Genomic DNA, 18091 nt, shown 5'->3' on the forward strand with positions numbered 1-18091 from the left:
ACATGGAGATTCTTGTAGAACAGAAATCGGGCAAAAATAGTGCATATTAAGGTTTAAGCACGTAATTGTATTGCAATATGATGAAATATGCCCTGAATTTTATGAGTACCACATTTTATTTAATTGTGATTCATGCTTGTAAAGATATGATTACAAACGTGATTTCGTTAAATTGTGCGACGGTAGACCGCGTAGTTCTTAATTGCGCACCGTGAAAACATAACCACATCGATTCTTGGCCATAAGGATGGACTGTAAAACATTGACTTAACTAGATTAAACTGATATCAAGACAAGGCCATATACAAGTTGGTGTTTACCAACCAACCGACCAACCAAACGACCGACCAACATAGTGAGCTGTAGAGTCGCTTTGCACGCGACTAAAAATCCGTCGCGATACGAGAGTTAAAGTTTGTAATTGTATAGGTGGCGCTGTTGGATTTTAAGTTTAGAATAACAGCAATGGTTGTAAAAATGCTTTTCGTACCCGAAAAATTGAGAAAATAGTACTATTGAACAACCGTTCAATAGTTCGTATTGCACGTCATGTCACCATAATGTTTTATATAGCGTATACGAAACTAGAGGATGAGTGGAATTATGGGCAGTCGTGTAAACACGGTTAAATTAAACAAATTTGGTTTTGATGATATCTGCATGCATTCTGCGGTGTCTATAGTGTTTCGTATTTATCTTTGATTGCTGCGCAGCGTCGCCAAAGCGGTATCCGAGAACATTGGGTCCAAGAGTTGTATATTAAAAATAAAATATCGACGCAATATCGCTGCGTCACTCAATAGTGACAATAACACTTGATTTAAAAAGTATAGAAAGAGGAAAGGGGTTTTGGAAATTTAATAATTCACTTCTCCATGACCAAGATTATGTTACACTCATAAATGAAATTATAGAAAATACGACGAGTGGAGCACCTGGGATAATCTTCTGTAACATAGAATTGTATTACTCTATATCCTGACTTGATGTGCACAACTATATTTATTTTATAAGAAGGTGTTTATATAGGAGAATTCATTAAGTATAATTTTTCTATTTTTTCTCTGTCTGCTTTTTTTTTGGTATTTCAATGTATTAAAGGAAAAAAAAAATAAATAAAAAATATCGCTTTGTCATAGTCGGTATACTTTGTTTGCCAATACTTAACAGCTTATATAACGTCACTTTTTTCAGTATTATTAAGTTTTATGGTACTTGAATGTAATTGGTTGAATGCTCTGAGAACACTTGCTCATGAAGCTATAAAATGCCTTGCAAAGGGAAAAATATAAGACTTTAGCAAGTTTAGCCATTCAAGAATAGCAGCATACCGAGCAAAGCCATTTAACAAAGTTCTAAGATCAAAACTGAATTTGATTTAACATTTAGTCAAGTTACTTCTTAAATAAAAAGTAAGTAGTATCTTTATATTTATTAGATTACGTTTGGTTTTTCTTTGTTAATTCATTGCTGTACAATTCCTTTTGTTTTCTTTGAAATGCTATACATTTCTTAATTTCATAAGAAGAATTTGAATGTATGGAAATAAATCATTTAAAAACATATTATATTTTGGTTCTCTATTCAATTCAGTTGTAGGCCTGTATTGACTTCTTCAAGCTGCGCCTAATGAGCAATCGTTTCACCCGCAACAATATTTTTCATTTTATTTAAGTGATTTTATACTTTATCAATTGATGTTATTTTCAACCAATGCCTAGAAAGTAAATGTTAGTAATAATAATAATAATAACACCTATAATAACTATAATAATAATAATACAGTTTTTTTTTAAAATATGAGTTAGTAGGCCTAATAATCATACATTTCATTTAAAAAAAAATTATTATATGTTACACATAAGTTTATAATAATATAAAGTATTTCGTAAATAGCTCTATAATTATATATAACTAGATGGTCCATCTAGGTCATGCCCACAGATGGTTCTCGAATACACAGTAATTTCAATGTAAACTGGCGATTTCAAACATAGGACTAAACTATATTGTTGTCTACAGAAACGAATAAATAGACACGATAATTTATGTTGTCAACTGATATTTGCACCCATGGAATTACTTCCGAAAGAGAAAATTGTCACAAAGGGAGTCCACATTTTTTATTTGGCTTCATTTAAACAAAAAAACCAATTTCAGTTTTGTATGACTATTATGGTTGAGGGATGGGTAGGAACAATTTGTAAATATTATTATTCTTTATCGACTCAGTAACGAAATATTTGTTCATGTTTTATAGGTCTATAAGAGTAATATACCACTATATACAGTAACACTTGCGCTTTAATACTTTGTTAAAACTGTCACTGTCATAGTCGATTTAAATAGTAAAGTACATGTAACGATACACCACAACGACGTATTTTTATTTATTATTCTTATTTTTTTTTTATTATTGATTGATACAAACGTTGAGAAGCAACTGTCAGTATAAAGTTTATTTGTGTATTATGTGTCTATATATGTAACAGTAGGGCCTACCCACACTCACAGTAATAACGTTTTATTTTTATGTGTTTATATACCTAACAGTACACAGACTTAATATTCAAATTGCGACCAAAATGTTTAATACGTATTTACAGTATTGTCAAAGTATTGCAATACTATATCCTAAAGGGTTTTAAGTTTATCTCTCTAGGCCCTATAAATTTACTTTTGATAGACCAAATAATTAATACGAGAGATTGTTCCATTCATCACAAATCAACATTTGTATAAAAGTATTTTAAATCTATTAAAAAAATTTTTTTTAAAGAAAATCGGCCTGTCTTCACCATTATGATGCTGTACTTAATCTGTTCAACCGTTTTTAGTCGCGTGGATGCAACTCTATAGTTCACTATGTCGGTCGGTCTGTCGGTCTGTTTGTCTGTCCGGTATCACTATGCGTTTTAGCACGTGACTTATGGCTGTTGGCCTTGTTCAGCTATTAAAAACAATTATCGTAGAAGGAGATAGGTAAATGCGAAAAACCATCCTCGTATTATTTTTCCCTCTGGAAGCAGACATTCATGTAACGTAGAACTATTTAAAATTCACCGCAAACAAATTGACAAAGTTGAAAAATAGAAATTTACAGGTTGTATCTGTGACGCGTATCGAGAATTTCAGCTAAATTATGTATTGATAGATGATAGAAGACTAATAATAAATAAATAATTAGCAGTTACCCGTAGCAGTAATATGCCTTAATATGTGGTTGTATATTAATTTGCATTGGAGGAGTAAGTATAATAAAGCGCACTCTTTCTTGATAAAATTACTCTGACAAATTATGGAGAAAAAAAATAACAAATTGTATTAAGAATGAAATTCGGAACTATCTACGTTCATTGTTTTTATTATACACGATCTTTTCCTTGAAATATCTGTAAGCTAAAAAATGCAATATTGAATATGGGACTTTGAAATAAAAGACATGTACGTAGAAGTCTGTCAATCAGTCGGCAGTTTAAAACATTTCAATGATAAAATATTATCGATTGTTAAATTTATAGAAATAAGATGTGAAGTATTTGAATAATAAAACTACAGCTGCTTACGAACTTAAAATCAACATAAAAAGTGAACATGGTGGTAGTCAAAATTAGATGATGCGCTCAGATAATAACGAAAGTATAAAATATCAAACTATATATTTTGTGAGAGCTCTGTTTTAATTATGCCCAGAAATAGTGATGTGTATTTAATGAGTCACATTTACTTATAGAAAAAATAAAACTCGACATAAAGCGAGTGAAAAATGCACGGCTGCGGAAACATTATACAAATTACCTTATATTGCTCACACATATTATAAATGAATTGTTTTCCTTAATGTTGGTGGTAATGTGTTTCCGTGGTCTAGTTTTGTTGCTTTAAGCGGTGACACTCATAATTTACGCATTTCGCGGAACTCGACTGTACTGAGCATAATACTAATGACCATGGCGCACTGTGCTGATCTTGATTTACGAAATACATTATGTTCCAGGGATACGTGCAATTATTAAGAAACCTTATTAGAAATGTATTTTTTCGTAGTAATTATAAACAATATTGTTAAATTTAGTACTGTCAAAAATTAAGTACTGTAACATGATTGCTTTACTTCATATAATAAGATGACATAATCAGTCTGTGTTGATATATCAACGTGTTGGTGACCTAACTCGTCCAAAGTGACGAGTTCAAAGGTACTTTTAATTACTAGTTATATTTGTATTTATTCTTTGTTTATAAATGGTTATCTTGTTGTGAAGCGCTTCGTACTTCAATTCAATTCAATTCAATTCAAAGCAACATTTATTTTCTCCTTTCATATACAAAATAGATTTCAGTGATCAATAAATATGTAAACAAAATTTGAAAGAAGAAGGTACACGCCCAGAAAGATGAAAAACACATCTTGTGGAGGACGTACCTATTACAGACACAGACAATGAAAATTTATAAAATAAAAAAAAAAAAAAAATAACTAAAAATAAAAAAAATAAATAAAAAAAAAAATTGACCGAGAAAAAGTTAATATTTGGCAATAAGGTGACTTTTAAGTTTAGATAAAAATGATTTACTAGAAACAGAGTTTAAGATGGGGAGTGGCAGATCGTTCCAAAAAGTGGGTCCGGAATACCTAATGTTGTGTTGAAAGTGGTTGGTTTTATGGGTTGGAATATGTAATTTTGAACAAATACGGGTATTATGATAATGAATTGAAGAATTTGGAGTGAACATGGAGCAGAGATGTTTGGGAAGGTTGGAATTAATAGAAGAAAAGATGAACGAGCCTTGTTGGGTTAGATTGATATCGGAGAGTTTGAGAAGATTAAGCTTTGAAAAAAGATGAGATGAATGAGACAGGGGTGGGGCGCCAGATATAACCCTGATGGCCTTTTTTTGAAGAGTTTGAAGTTTTTTAATACTGGAAGGATAAGAGTTGCACCAGACAATATTGCAATAGTTAAGATAAGGCAGGATGAGGGAGCAGTACAGGATACAAAGAATGTTAGGGGGTGAAAAAGAAGAAAGTCTAGTGATGATGCCAAGACTTTTTGAAATTTTATTCTCAACAAAATTGATGTGATTTTTCCATGAAAGTCGACTGTCAAGATGAACTCCTGATGTGTATTATTTGATTTATTGAGCAGGGAATTAATTGATTTCCAAGTTGCCTTAATATCATTTTTGTGTTTGAGAAACGTTTTGTGAAAATGATTTTTTTTTGCAGCTTTAATTGTAGTATTTAATTTATTACGGAATTGTTTAAAGGCTGTTTCATTTTTTTGGGTGGGACAATGGATAAATTTAGAGTACAGTTTATGTTTGTGTTTAATTGAATTAAGTAGGCCATTAGACATCCATGACTTTAATTTATTATTTTTTTTTTCGTTTTTGAGGAGAGGAAAGTGTTTATCATATATTGATTTTAATATAAGTTCAAAGTGTGAATAAGCCTTATTTGGGTCATCAGTGTTAATAACATCAGTCCAATGTTGGGTGGAAATTTCAAGACGAAAGTTTGCCAGTGAAGTAAGGTTAAATTTTCTAAAAGATAATTTTCTTGAGATAATCCATAATCCTGTATAATGCATGGCAAGCCACGTCCGCCAAAATTCCCAAATCGATACCATTCACAATGCATTCATAATAAACCCAAACCAGTCATTTACAAACCTAAATCACTCACCGTCTTGCCAAACAAGTTGTTATATCATGAAAATCAATTTATTGTCAAGTAAATTTAACCATTCATTCAAGTCAAATCGGTCTTCGTGAAGAAGTCAAATGATTCATCGCCAGACCAGACCAGATATCGTTAAACCAAACCAATCATCATGAGGTTCAAGCTATTCAAACAAATGGTTTGGCTAGACGGCGAATGACTTATTTTTACGTTGAATTTTTAAATGAATGGTTTGGATTGGTTATGAATGCATTGATGGTAAATGGTATGGACTGAGGACTTTTGTCGGACTTGGCTTGCCATGTAATTGTTCATACATGAACAGATTAGTTTTTCGTTACTTGGGCCAGTCAAATATTGAATGTGTGTGTTTGAAATAGTATAAGAAAACATGAGCATCAGGAAGAGTGTTATTTAGCATAAGTTATATAGGCAAGGGATGACAAGTGATTAGTTACAAGTAAGGGGTTCTATGAACCTTGAATGGGGGAAAATTTTTCACAAAATATAGTTTCTCTTAGGCCTTCTTTTCTGTTATTGTGAACAATGTAGGCCTATGAATCAATTATTATTATTTATTTAGTTTTAGCTGTTGCCATCACTTCGCTAACACTAATGATAATGTTTACATACGTACAATTTTGCCTAATAAATATTCATATGCTTTATTATTATTCATTAAACTCTTGTATATAGCGCTTAACGCTAAAATCTCAGTAATAACAGATCCATGATATTTTGTTCATTTATATTTCAATAATAAAAACAGCAGAATGCTGCAAACAGGAATTGTTTTCCATTTATAAAACGTAGAGTAAATATCATAGTAAATATTATTTTGTTTAAAATATTTTAGTTTACTAAAAAATATAAATATGATTAACGTTTTTTTTCATATCAATTTTTAGGATGGGCAGCACAGACAGCATTCCGATTGTAAGCCAGGTCAAGTCTCTTATTCAAGTGATTTCAGGGGATAAAGAAGGTGCAAAGAGAACTCAGGAACACTTTCTCCACACTTTTCCTGTTTTGTCACAGATCACTTCAGCCGTACAAGCCATTGAAGGAGACTCAAAGGGTGCTAAAGAGACACAGGAAGAGTTTGCTGAAAGTTTAGGGCATTTTGCTGATGGAATTCCCGTTATTGGTCATACACAGCAAAATTTGAAATTCTAAGCAAGAAAAAAAAATCTTGTTTTAAGAAAAAATTCTTAAAATAAGTATTTTTTTTCTTGTCAAGATTTAAAATTACTTAAAACAAGAAATAATTTTCTAGAAAAGACACATTTTCTTAAATTAAGTTTTGCAATATTCTTGAAAATGCTTATTACAAGAAATATTTTACTTAAAATAAGAAGTCAATATCATTCTCTTCTTATTAAGAATAGTTTTGCTTAAAACAAGATTTGAAAATACTTAATTTGAAAAGTATTTTACTTAAAATAAGAAATCTATATTATATTTATCCCTATCAAGAATAATTTTTCTTAAATCAAGATTGATGAATTATAAAAATTACTTAAAACAATCAATATTTTTCTAGGTAAGACAAAGTTTCTTAAATTAGGTTTCGCAATAGTCTTGAAAATACTTGTTTTGAGAAATATTTTACTTAAAATAAGAAGTCAATTTCACACTACCCTTATCAAGATTATTTTTACTTGAATCAAGATTCGCAATATTCTTGAAAATGCTTATTACAAGAAATATTTTACTTAAAATAAGAAGTCAATATCATTCTCTTCTTATTAAGAATAGTTTTGCTTAAAACAAGATTTGAAAATACTTAATTTGAAAAGTATTTTACTTAAAATAAGAAATCAATATTATATTTATCCCTATCAAGAATAATTTTTCTTAAATCAAGATTGATGAATTCTAAAAATTACTTAAAACAATAAATATTTTTCTAGGTAAGACAAAGTTTCTTAAATTAGGTTTCGCAATATTCTTAAAAATACTTATTTTGAGAAATGTTTTACTTAAAATAAGAAGTCAATATCATACTATCTTATCAAGACTATTTTTGCTTAAATTGAGATTCGCAATATTTTAAAAAATACTTATTTTGAGAAATGTTTTACTTAAAATAAGAAGTCAATATCATACTATCTTATCAAGACTATTTTTACTTGAATCAAGATTCGCAATATTCTTAAAAATACTTATTTCGAGAAATGTTTTACTTAAAATAAGAAGTCAATATCATACTATCTTATCAAGACTATTTTTGCTTAAATTGAGATTCGCAATATTTTAAAAAATACTTATTTTGAAAAATGTTTTACTTAAAATAAGAAGTCAATATCATACTATCCTATCAAGACTATTTTTGCTTGAATTCAGATTCGCAATATTCTGATTTTGAGAAATGTTTTACTTAAAATAAGAAGTCAATATCATACTATCTTATCAAGACTATTTTTACTTGAATCAAGATTCACAATATTCTTTAAAATACTTATTTTGAGAAATGTTTTACTTAAAATAAGAAGTCAATATCATACTATCTTATCAAGACTATTTTTGCTTAAATTGAGATTCGCAATATTTTAAAAAATACTTATTTTGAAAAATGTTTTACTTAAAATAAGAAGTCAATATCATACTATCCTATCAAGACTATTTTTGCTTGAATTCAGATTCGCAATATTCTGATTTTGAGAAATGTTTTACTTAAAATAAGAAGTCAATATCATACTATCTTATCAAGACTATTTTTACTTGAATCAAGATTCGCAATATTCTTTAAAATACTTATTTTGAGAAATGTTTTACTTAAAATAAGAAGTCAATATCATACTATCTTATCAAGACTATTTTTGCTTAAATTGAGATTCGCAATATTTTAAAAAATACTTATTTTGAGAAATGTTTTACTTAAGATAAGAAGTCAATATCATACTATATCCTATCAAGACTATTTTTGCTTGAATTGAAGTCAATTCTATTTTAATATTCTGAAAAATACTTATTTTGAGAAATGTTTTACTTAAAATAGATTGTCATCCTTATATTCACACAACGGTAGAGCAGTTAGCACTTCAGTTTCAACTGATGAAAGAATCTGGGTAATCAAACTGTTTGTGCTTTGAATAATCGATTGCACTGCAACCTAAAGAAAATAATATTGATTTAATATTTTTTATATTCAAGTTTTAATATGTTTAAAAACTAAGTTGTGCTTTAGTTGGGGAGCTATGCAGCCTAACAAAAAAAATGTTATTTGTAACAATGAAATTGGTCACAAAAAATGCAACATAAACTTAGAGTGTATAATGCCTAGGCCTAGGCCTAGTACCCAAGTCCTATAGTTACTATAGCTAATAGTCCTGTATAATAACAGTACCAGCAAGGCCTAGGAAATAGACGTATTTCTCTAATAAAAAATAGTTTAAAATGCATAATTGTTGTAATTTTAAAGCAAAATGGCTTACCTGTGGAATCTTGTTTCTCTCCTTTAATTTTAGTAGAAAGAAATCAGCATTTTTTATACTATTATCTGCTTGTTCATCCTCTAGTTAGTAGGCCTTCTTGCTGAGCATCAACAAGATAATTAATATTAAACAATCATTAACAGTATAACAATACTAGAATTATCACTACTACTATCGTCAGTTGATAAATCATCCCCGTTATAATAGTTTTTTTCTTCATTAACTTCGTCAGTCTCCTAGTCTAGGCCTAGTTCTACTTCATCCTCAATTGGCATCCTCGTTTTCTCCAGGCATACTTATATACTGATGTTTCCATCGTCAACTGCAGGAGGTTGCCGATTGTTATACTCGTCCTTAAAATGGCGTCTTATGACATGCTTGTAAAACGAATTGTAAATTCCAAAGCTTGCCGGGCAGCGAACCACCAATTCCACATGTTACTCGAAAATTCGGAGTATTTCCATGAATTGAATTATAATGCCTTAGCAAATAGGGTAGCAAATACTGTACCTACTTCAGTTTACTGGCACCAACTTATCGCTTTTTTTCGGACTGCAACAAACATGTGTCATTATTATTGTCTGTCGTATTACTGTTGGTCCAGACGTTTTATAGATTTGCTTTAACCACCATGGAGGTTTATACCTCCATGCTTTAACGTTAAGCAGTATAATGACCTTATACATTCTGGGTAAAAGGCCAGCGATAATAGTTGAAAAACAACACTGTGTGTGGTCGATGACCTAGCTCCCGGCGGGATCATGGCCAACGGTTTTTTAAAGTAATCATTCAAAATCTAGAGTTTGTAAGTACTGTAAAAGACACCTTTCATCGCAATTTATATATTAAATGCTTCAATAGGCCTAGTAAGATTAGTCTAATATAATGTCGAAGGAAGACGCTTTGTTGAAGATCCGAGAAATAGATGAAGAAGTGGCCAACATTTTAACAGGTTCGTAGGCCTAATAATTATATTTTAATCTACCAGCAGTCTAGGCCTAGCCTAGGCTCCTTCCTATTTAGTAATACTGTAGGCCTGGAACTAGTAGGTCTAGGCTAGCCTACTATGCCTGTACTGACGGACAGGTGTATAGGTTTAGCTTAGCATTTTAGTTCAGACATTGACAGAGGGGACAAATATTGTCGGACCTATTTCAGCTAGGTATAAGGAAGGCCTAATAATAGATAATACAATTATAATGTAACAGTAATATTTTGCAATGTAGCCATGAAATATCTACGAAGGATTATATTATATACACATATTCCAATGAGAAATATAATGACATTTAAAAACACTTCTTTATATTTAATTAATTGTACACACTAAGTAATCCCCGAAGTGATCACATCGATATTGAAACTGCATAACTAAAATTGTTATATTAAATTTCTTTTTTTATCTTAAATTATTTGTTAGGTAATTGAAGAAGTTCGAAGGATACTAATTATTACTAGGCAAAGAGGAATGAAATACAAAAGAAAGCTTTTTAAAAAAGTGCTTAGCAAATTTTTCCAAAGAAGAGTATAATATAGTTTATTTTGGTATTTTAAAGAGAAACACCAGTCCTCCATCTGGTAAGTACAGTGTATGTTTTTGTACTTTTATCTATTCATAAATATTTTTATAATGGACCAATGGTAGTGAGGAAAATACGTGTACATATTGTGTACGTATTTTTAACAGCTTGGTTCGACTCAAGCTAGTGTCATGCACTCCTCCCTTTGACAACTAAAATTAAATAAATGACTTATGAATATTAATTTTTGACATATTAATGCTCTCCTGGCCAGCCCACCCTTTCCCCTTCCTTTTACATTGACCACCTACAAAACTGTAGGCTACATTATTAAAAATTTGAGCTACAGTATATCAAGTTTATGTCCATACATTATTCCACTCATTTAAATAAATTTATATAATATAATGTTTTCAATTTGTTATTTTTGGTTAGGTTCAAAGATAACCCATATGTTGTCAAATCTGTCAAACATATTTGTTGGGAAAAACTCATCAAAAAAAGTCTGCCGACCTTGAAGGTATTTAGTGTTTTTTAAAATTTAAAATACAAGTAACATTATGTACATTAAAAAAAAATATCTTAAAGTGTTTTTTTTTAAATCAAATTTATCTTAGCTTAAAATTCGAGGTATATACTATGTTTACAATAATTTATTAAAATCAAACAATTAAACAAAATTTACATTTAATTGTATGATTGTTATTATAAACATTGATACAGAATAAAAACATCAATCAGGATTGAGCACCGTTTTGCCTAAATAGTAATATTAAAAATAAATTTAGACCCTAATAATTTAACTAAAAATAATAGATACAGCCAGGCCTGTCTTTGGGATCGGTATAAACAGGGCAAAGTTTGTGATTAAAAAGTTCAAATGCATATTCCACCCACCCTTATGTCTTATAATGTAAAATTATTCTTACCACCGTTCTAATATTGCGTCATGTTTTTGTGTTTACCGCCCCAGATATAGGACTCTAAAACCACACCGTACCCAATTAGTTGATGATGTTACACATATTTTAAATACAGTAATAACTAAAACTATATTAATCTCTTTTCATTTTTAGGAACATGAATAAAGATCCAGAATCCTGGTCTTCACGCCGATCAGGTAATATGCCGGTATTGCTTTTGGACACAGAAATGGCCTACATTAAAGTTTAGCAAACAATTCTAACTACAAAGAAAGCAAAATTAGATGAGGCTCTAGTTACTCTCCTCTCCACTTTTTACCTTCTGGATTTCGATTATCCAAAATGAAAAGAAGTAGGCCTCACTATCCTTTAACAGTTAGTGATTTGTGATGAAAACACACCTGTACACTTGACAAAGGCTGTTGAATCATCATTAGTATACTACATTAATAAATTTAAAGACACCTAATAGTTTAAAGCCCAGGTGCGGGAGAAGAATTTTACGAAATTTGTATTTTACCATTTTAATGTTTTTAAGTTTTCTTTTGATGGCATTTTATTATTAATAAAAACAAGTTTGTTTTAAAGAAGTTGTATATATTATTGTACCTAATGTCATGTAAATTGTAGTTCTTAATGAAAATAACAGTATTGTTAATATTATGTTTTATAACATTCTTGAATTTATTTGTTTAAGTAAAATATTACTTAAAATGAGTATTCATTTATCGTTCTTAAAATAAATTTTTAGTGATTTATATTTTATAGAATTCTTGTTTCAAGCAATTTTTTTCCCAATATAAGTAAGAATTTACGAATTTTAATTTGATAGAATTCTTGTTTCAAGCAATACTTTTCTTAAAATAAGTAAACATTTACTGGTTTTTATTTGATAGACTTCTTGTTTACTTATTTTAAAAAAAGTTTTGCTTGAAACAAGAATTCTACAAATAAAAATCGGAATATTCTTACTTATTTTAAGAAATATATTGCTTGAAACAAGAAAACTAAAAATATAAATCGGAATATTCTTACTTATTTTAAGAAAAATATTGCTTAAAACAAGAATTCTAAAAAATACAAACCGGAATATTCTTACTTATTTTAAGAAAAATATTGCTTGAAACAAGAATTCTACAAATAAAAATCGGAATATTCTTACTTATTTTAAGAAATATATTGCTTGAAACAAGAATTCAAAAAATACAAATCGGAATATTCTTACTTATTTTAAGAAAAATATTGCTTGAAACAAGAATTCAAAAAATACAAATCGGAATATTCTTACTTATTTTAAGAAAAATATTGCTTGAAACAAGAATTCAAAAAATACAAATCGGAATATTCTTACTTATTTTAAGAAATATATTGCTTGAAACAAGAATATTAAAATTAAAAATCGGAATATTCTTACTTATTTTAAGAAAAATATTGCTTAAAACAAGAATTCTAAAAAATACAAATCGGAATATTCTTACTTATTTTAAGAAAAATATTGCTTGAAACAAGAATTCTACAAATAAAAATCGGAATATTCTTACTTATTTTAAGAAATATTTTGCTTGAAACAAGAATTCAAAAAATACAAATCGGAATATTCTTACTTATTTTAAGAAAAAAATTGCTTGAAACAAGAATTCAAAAAATACAAATCGGAATATTCTTACTTATTTTAAGAAAAATATTGCTTGAAACAAGAATTCAAAAAATACAAATCGGAATATTCTTACTTATTTTAAGAAAAATATTGCTTGAAACAAGAATTCAAAAAATAAAAATCGGAATATTCTTACTTATTTTAAGAAATATCTTGCTTGAAACAAGAATTAAAAAAAATACAAATCGGAATATTCTTACTTATTTTAAGAAATATATTGCTTGAAACAAGAATTCTATAAAATACAAATCGGAATATTCTTACTTATTTTAAGAAATATCTTGCTTGAAACAAGAATTCAAAAAAATACAAATCGGAATATTCTTACTTATTTTAAGAAATATATTGCTTGAAACAAGAATTCTATAAAATACAAATCGGAATATTCTTACTTATTTTAAGAAATATATTGCTTGAAACAAGAAAACTAAAAATATAAATCGGAATATTCTTACTTATTTTAAGAAAAATATTGCTTGAAACAAGAATTCTATTTTAAAAAATCGATAAATTGTTACTTATTTTAAGGCAGATACTGCTTAAAACAAGAATGAAAAAAGCAATTAAATTCTTGGTAAGAATATTGTTCTTAAAGTATTATTTCTTGGTAAGAATAATTTTCTTGATAAGAATTTGTGTGATTCTTGTTAAGAATTTTACGATTCTTGGTAAGCCAAAAAGTATTGAAATACGGACAAGTCAAAATTTACTTGTTTCAAGAAATATTTTGCTTGAAACAAGTTTTTTTTTTCTTAAAACAAGAATCAGAATTTTGCTGTGTATAATAGGAGCGGTCGAATATGCTACTGGACACAAAGCGGCAGGCGATGCTTCTATGAAGGCTGCCAGTAGAACATTGGGTGTTATTGCAGGAGGAGCTGCTGGTTTTTTTGCTGGAGGGCCGGCTGGGGCATTCCTGGGAGGTGTTGCAGCTGGAGCTGCAATGGATGGCATCATCACGGGAGTTGATTCAGCAGTTCATCATAGATACACCCCTTATGGTGAAGTATCAGTTGTGACAAATATGGTCAATGGTCACTATGATCCTGGAGAAGAGTTCGACTTTGTGGCTGGTATCGGTTTTGATGGACTAGCAGGTCTTGCAGAGGCAGGTGAAGGTAGCTTGACGCAACTTACATCTGAGCATTTCACTGGAAAGCCAATCTACCGTGTCATGGATGACGATGCAGGTAATAAGGCCATAGCGACTCAGGCAATTCCTACACCCCACAAAGGAGGCGAGATTTGGATTGCTGAAAGCACTGAGCATACACGTGCTTTTATAAGTGGCGACCCTGTAAATCGCAGTAGTGTCGTTGAAATAAAAATTAATAAAGCATGGTATACAAAGATGCGAGAAGACAACCTTGTTCATCAAAATGGAGCCAAAGATGTTGCAATCAATGGCAAAAATGTGTGGAATAATGAAGCAGGAGGAGCTGGAGCTGGTTCTACAGGCAATAGGCCCGGTCACGGTGCTGTCAACATCGGTGTTAAGCATGTACAATATAATAGAATATGGGGAGGGGGTAGAAAGGAGGGCGGTTTTAGTGCTTTTAGAAAGAAACTGGAAACATTCACAGAAGCACTTGAAACTGATTTGTCTGTAGGTGATCACCAAGTATCACCTGAATTTAAGAAAGCTCTATTCGATGTTTTTGGCTCAAAAAAGAATGTTTTGATTGTTGACAAAGGCACAGGACTGGCCAACCGTTTAAGAGCGGAATTCCCCTATATGCAGTTGGCAACTGATGCTGCTGACAAAATTGAAATCCAGCTTGATCCATTTCATGAAATGGCTGAGAGATTAAGGCCTACAAAAAACAAAGTATCTGTTAAGGAAACAGATATTATTCATGTCAAGGCATTACTGGAAACAATTGACAAAACCGTAAAAGATGTATGTGGAAATGACAACCTTGCTGCGTTAAACAGTCATGTGAAATCTATTCGTCTCATCAATCCTTGGAGTTGGAGATACAAAACTGGTGCTATGTTCAAGAATTGGACTGCAAAACACCCAGAAAAATTTGGTTCAGCCGTTATCAGCAGTTGGGGATTGGATAACCCTCAAACTGAAGTAAGAAAAAAAACAAAATACGTAGAAGAACCTTTACAATCAGATTACACTCTTGCAAACACAACGCAGGGATACGAAGCACCAGCAAATATTGTAATCAATGGACGTACAAATTCTAAGGGACCATTAATGAACAAAGCAATAACTGTAGGTGGACTTCCCGTGACAAGAATTCAAGTTGAATGTATTGTGAAGATAAAAGAAGCTAGTAATGCTCAAAACATGAACGTAGTTTTAGATGGTCGATTGTATCTTCGTCTTCGCAAACATGATTGTTGGATTACTGAATTTCACGATATTGACATCTGTGGTAGCATTAATTCAACTACTGAGAGACAAATCTCCTATGATGACAGCAGTGTTGGTCTTGAATATATTGGTCTTGGGGGAAGTATTGAGTTGTGGTGTACAGTTGGGACAGGCATGGAGCTCACTTGTAAAAACCTATCGTGCCGTATAACCTATGGTTCTCCGCAGTTCCGTTTCGAAAAAAGTGGTGACTATTCCCACATTATCTTCAGTCCTACTCGGAATGTGTCCTTAGACGACAATAGTGGACAAAAAATTACTCTCTACACAGAGCGAATTCCTCTTGGTGTAGCAACGATTAAAGGTATACATGTAAATTTTGAAGCAAAAGATCAAGATTGGGGAGAAAAAAATGGCGAAGTATATCTTCGTATTTGGCATAATGAGACAATGGAGGCGGATTTTACCGATTACTCTTTGACAAGTGGTGTATTGGTCCATAAGGGATGGAAAACTTTTAATTGGGACCTACAACAAAATCAAAGCATTCCTATAGGTGCTGTGGCCCAGTTGATGTGTAGGGTAGGCTGGGGTGGTGGACACACTCTTCATGTCAGAAATTTGATGTTAAACATTGCCGTGGAAAGACCACAATTGGAAACTTTGAATACAATTGACTTCGAACGAATAGAACTAGTTGAAAAGTTGGCTGATTCGGACTGGGACTATATTGACCTGTACGATGACGTTGTCTCAATATCCCATGATGTAAAGAGTGTTCAAGTTAAATTCGACGCCAAAGACCAAGGATGGGGCAATCAAAAAGGTCGTTTAGCAATGTTTGTTATCAAGCCGTCAGGAGAAAGGAAAACCATTCTGTTCCATGATGCAAATTGTTTCATAGACCATGAGTGGACATCTTACGAATACAACTCAGGAAAGCAATTACCATTTACTATTGAGATAGGTGATAAAGTCAAGTTTATGTGTGGTGTGGGAAATCGTAATTATCAACACATTCTATACGTGAAGAACTTTTATGCTGTTCTGACATTTCATGAGACTACAAGAGTATTTGCTCCATCTCAAGATGTTAACAATACAAACAACTCGGAATTGCTTGTTCCACTTTACGTACAGAAATTTCCTTGTGGTGTTAGTGCTGTAACAAAGGTTAAAGTTCAGTTTGAGGCAAAGGATCAGGGTTACGGGAACCTAAAAGGAAAGATTTACATACGTGTGTTCGAAAACGGTTGCAAAAAAGTAATTTCTGATGTTCTTATTACAAATGTTACCCATGCATGGTCAAACTATACCTATGAATCGGATTCTATTGGTGAAACAATTCCTCCTGGGAGTGTCATTCAATTCATGACTGTTGTTGGTGGAAGTAAGTCACATTCAATGCACGTTAGAAATTTTGTTGCCAATATCACTTTCACTGATTATCCAAGGAATGAAACGGTAACTGCTTTCAATGAGGAAATCCGTTGCTTAGCAAAATTGAAGCAATTAAATGCAACTGGAGCAACGTCTAACGTTGTTGTGAATGTCCTCAAGCCAAATGGTTCCATTCGCACAACGTTTCCTCTTGAATCGACTATCCATAAAAGTGCATTGATTTCGCGAGTTGCTGTTGGGGACAAGCTTAGGTTTGTATCTAAAACTTCTGGAAGTCATGGATCCTTTCAAGTAACAGCTTCATTCCTCCCACTCGAAACTCCTAACCACAGCAGTGTCGTGATCCATTTTGCCCCTAAGCTTGATTTTTATGGATTTGTACATGGTTATGCACCTGAAAATATACTTACTGGTGATGACCATCGTTTGGAACTGAAGCAGAAGTTGCGAGCTGTGACCGTTAGTTGCACTTGGACAGACGACAATCCTGATTCTCCTTCCACTGGAAAATTGTTTCTTGTACTCAGGGCAAAGGAAGGTAAAGAGAAGGGTCGCTATGACGTGTTTGGAACGGTTAAGCACGATTGGAATCACGTGATGCGTGTCTTTGCTTCTGGTGATGACATTGTGAGAAATTCTCAACCTGGAGATCATATTCTCTTGTTACGTGAAATAGGTCAGAATGGGGTACTTTGCATCGACGATCTTGACATGGTGTTGATACTCTCTACTTAACTTTAACACAGCTCCGAGTTCCCGAGATATTGCAGTCCTGACATCGTCATTTTTTATTTAAACTCAATTCATTTTAAGGGAGGGAAAATCTTCTGGGTTCAACTTGTTCCTTTTATTTCATTTTATTTTATTTCAAGAACATCAATCAGTTTCAATAATAGCAAAATAACAATACATATATTATAATTAGGACATTTAAAAACAATTATTAGTTCCGTTCTCTTTGCTTTATACCTCAAGAATAATGCGCTCCTGCTGACACTGACTTCACTATACCACTTGAGGTATCCTATGCCGATGATGTCGACATTTTACTCACGAGTAAAGCGGACGTAGAAGAGTTCGCAAACCACCATAAAATGTTCAACATTTTAGTAAATTAGGATAAACCGAACACCAACCA

At 31.4% G+C, this 18091-nt stretch overlaps 1 protein-coding gene and 1 long non-coding RNA gene across 2 annotated transcripts; both read left to right on the plus strand.

The window, feature by feature from the left end:
* The first annotated feature begins 1280 nt into the window (after positions 1-1280).
* LOC140058107 (uncharacterized) lies at positions 1281-17827 on the plus strand. Its single transcript, XM_072103661.1, has 3 exons — positions 1281-1412; positions 6595-6837; positions 14004-17827. Exons 2-3 carry the CDS (start codon positions 6596-6598, stop codon positions 17686-17688), a joined length of 3927 nt encoding a protein of 1308 aa, XP_071959762.1. The 5' UTR covers positions 1281-1412; position 6595; the 3' UTR covers positions 17689-17827.
* LOC140059154 (uncharacterized) lies at positions 9731-12453 on the plus strand. Its single transcript, XR_011847129.1, has 4 exons — positions 9731-10075; positions 10544-10701; positions 11079-11163; positions 11720-12453. It is a non-coding gene; the product is annotated as an uncharacterized lncRNA (long non-coding RNA).
* Positions 17828-18091: the final 264 nt, after the last annotated feature.

The sequence above is a fragment of the Antedon mediterranea genome, chromosome 9 (genome assembly GCF_964355755.1).
Source record: "Antedon mediterranea chromosome 9, ecAntMedi1.1, whole genome shotgun sequence".
In the NCBI taxonomy this organism is placed as follows: Eukaryota; Metazoa; Echinodermata; class Crinoidea; order Comatulida; family Antedonidae; genus Antedon; species Antedon mediterranea.

What these genes read in the sequence shown, in the direction of transcription:
- LOC140058107 (XM_072103661.1), top strand. Translation starts at nt 6,596, where the DNA reads ATGGGCAGCACAGACAGCATTCCGATTGTAAGCCAGGTCAAGTCTCTT. An exon ending in GGAATTCCCGTTATTGGTCA is followed by an intron (nt 6,838 to 14,003) that starts TACACAGCAAAA and finishes AATTTTGCTGTG; the next exon opens with TATAATAGGAGCGGTCGAAT.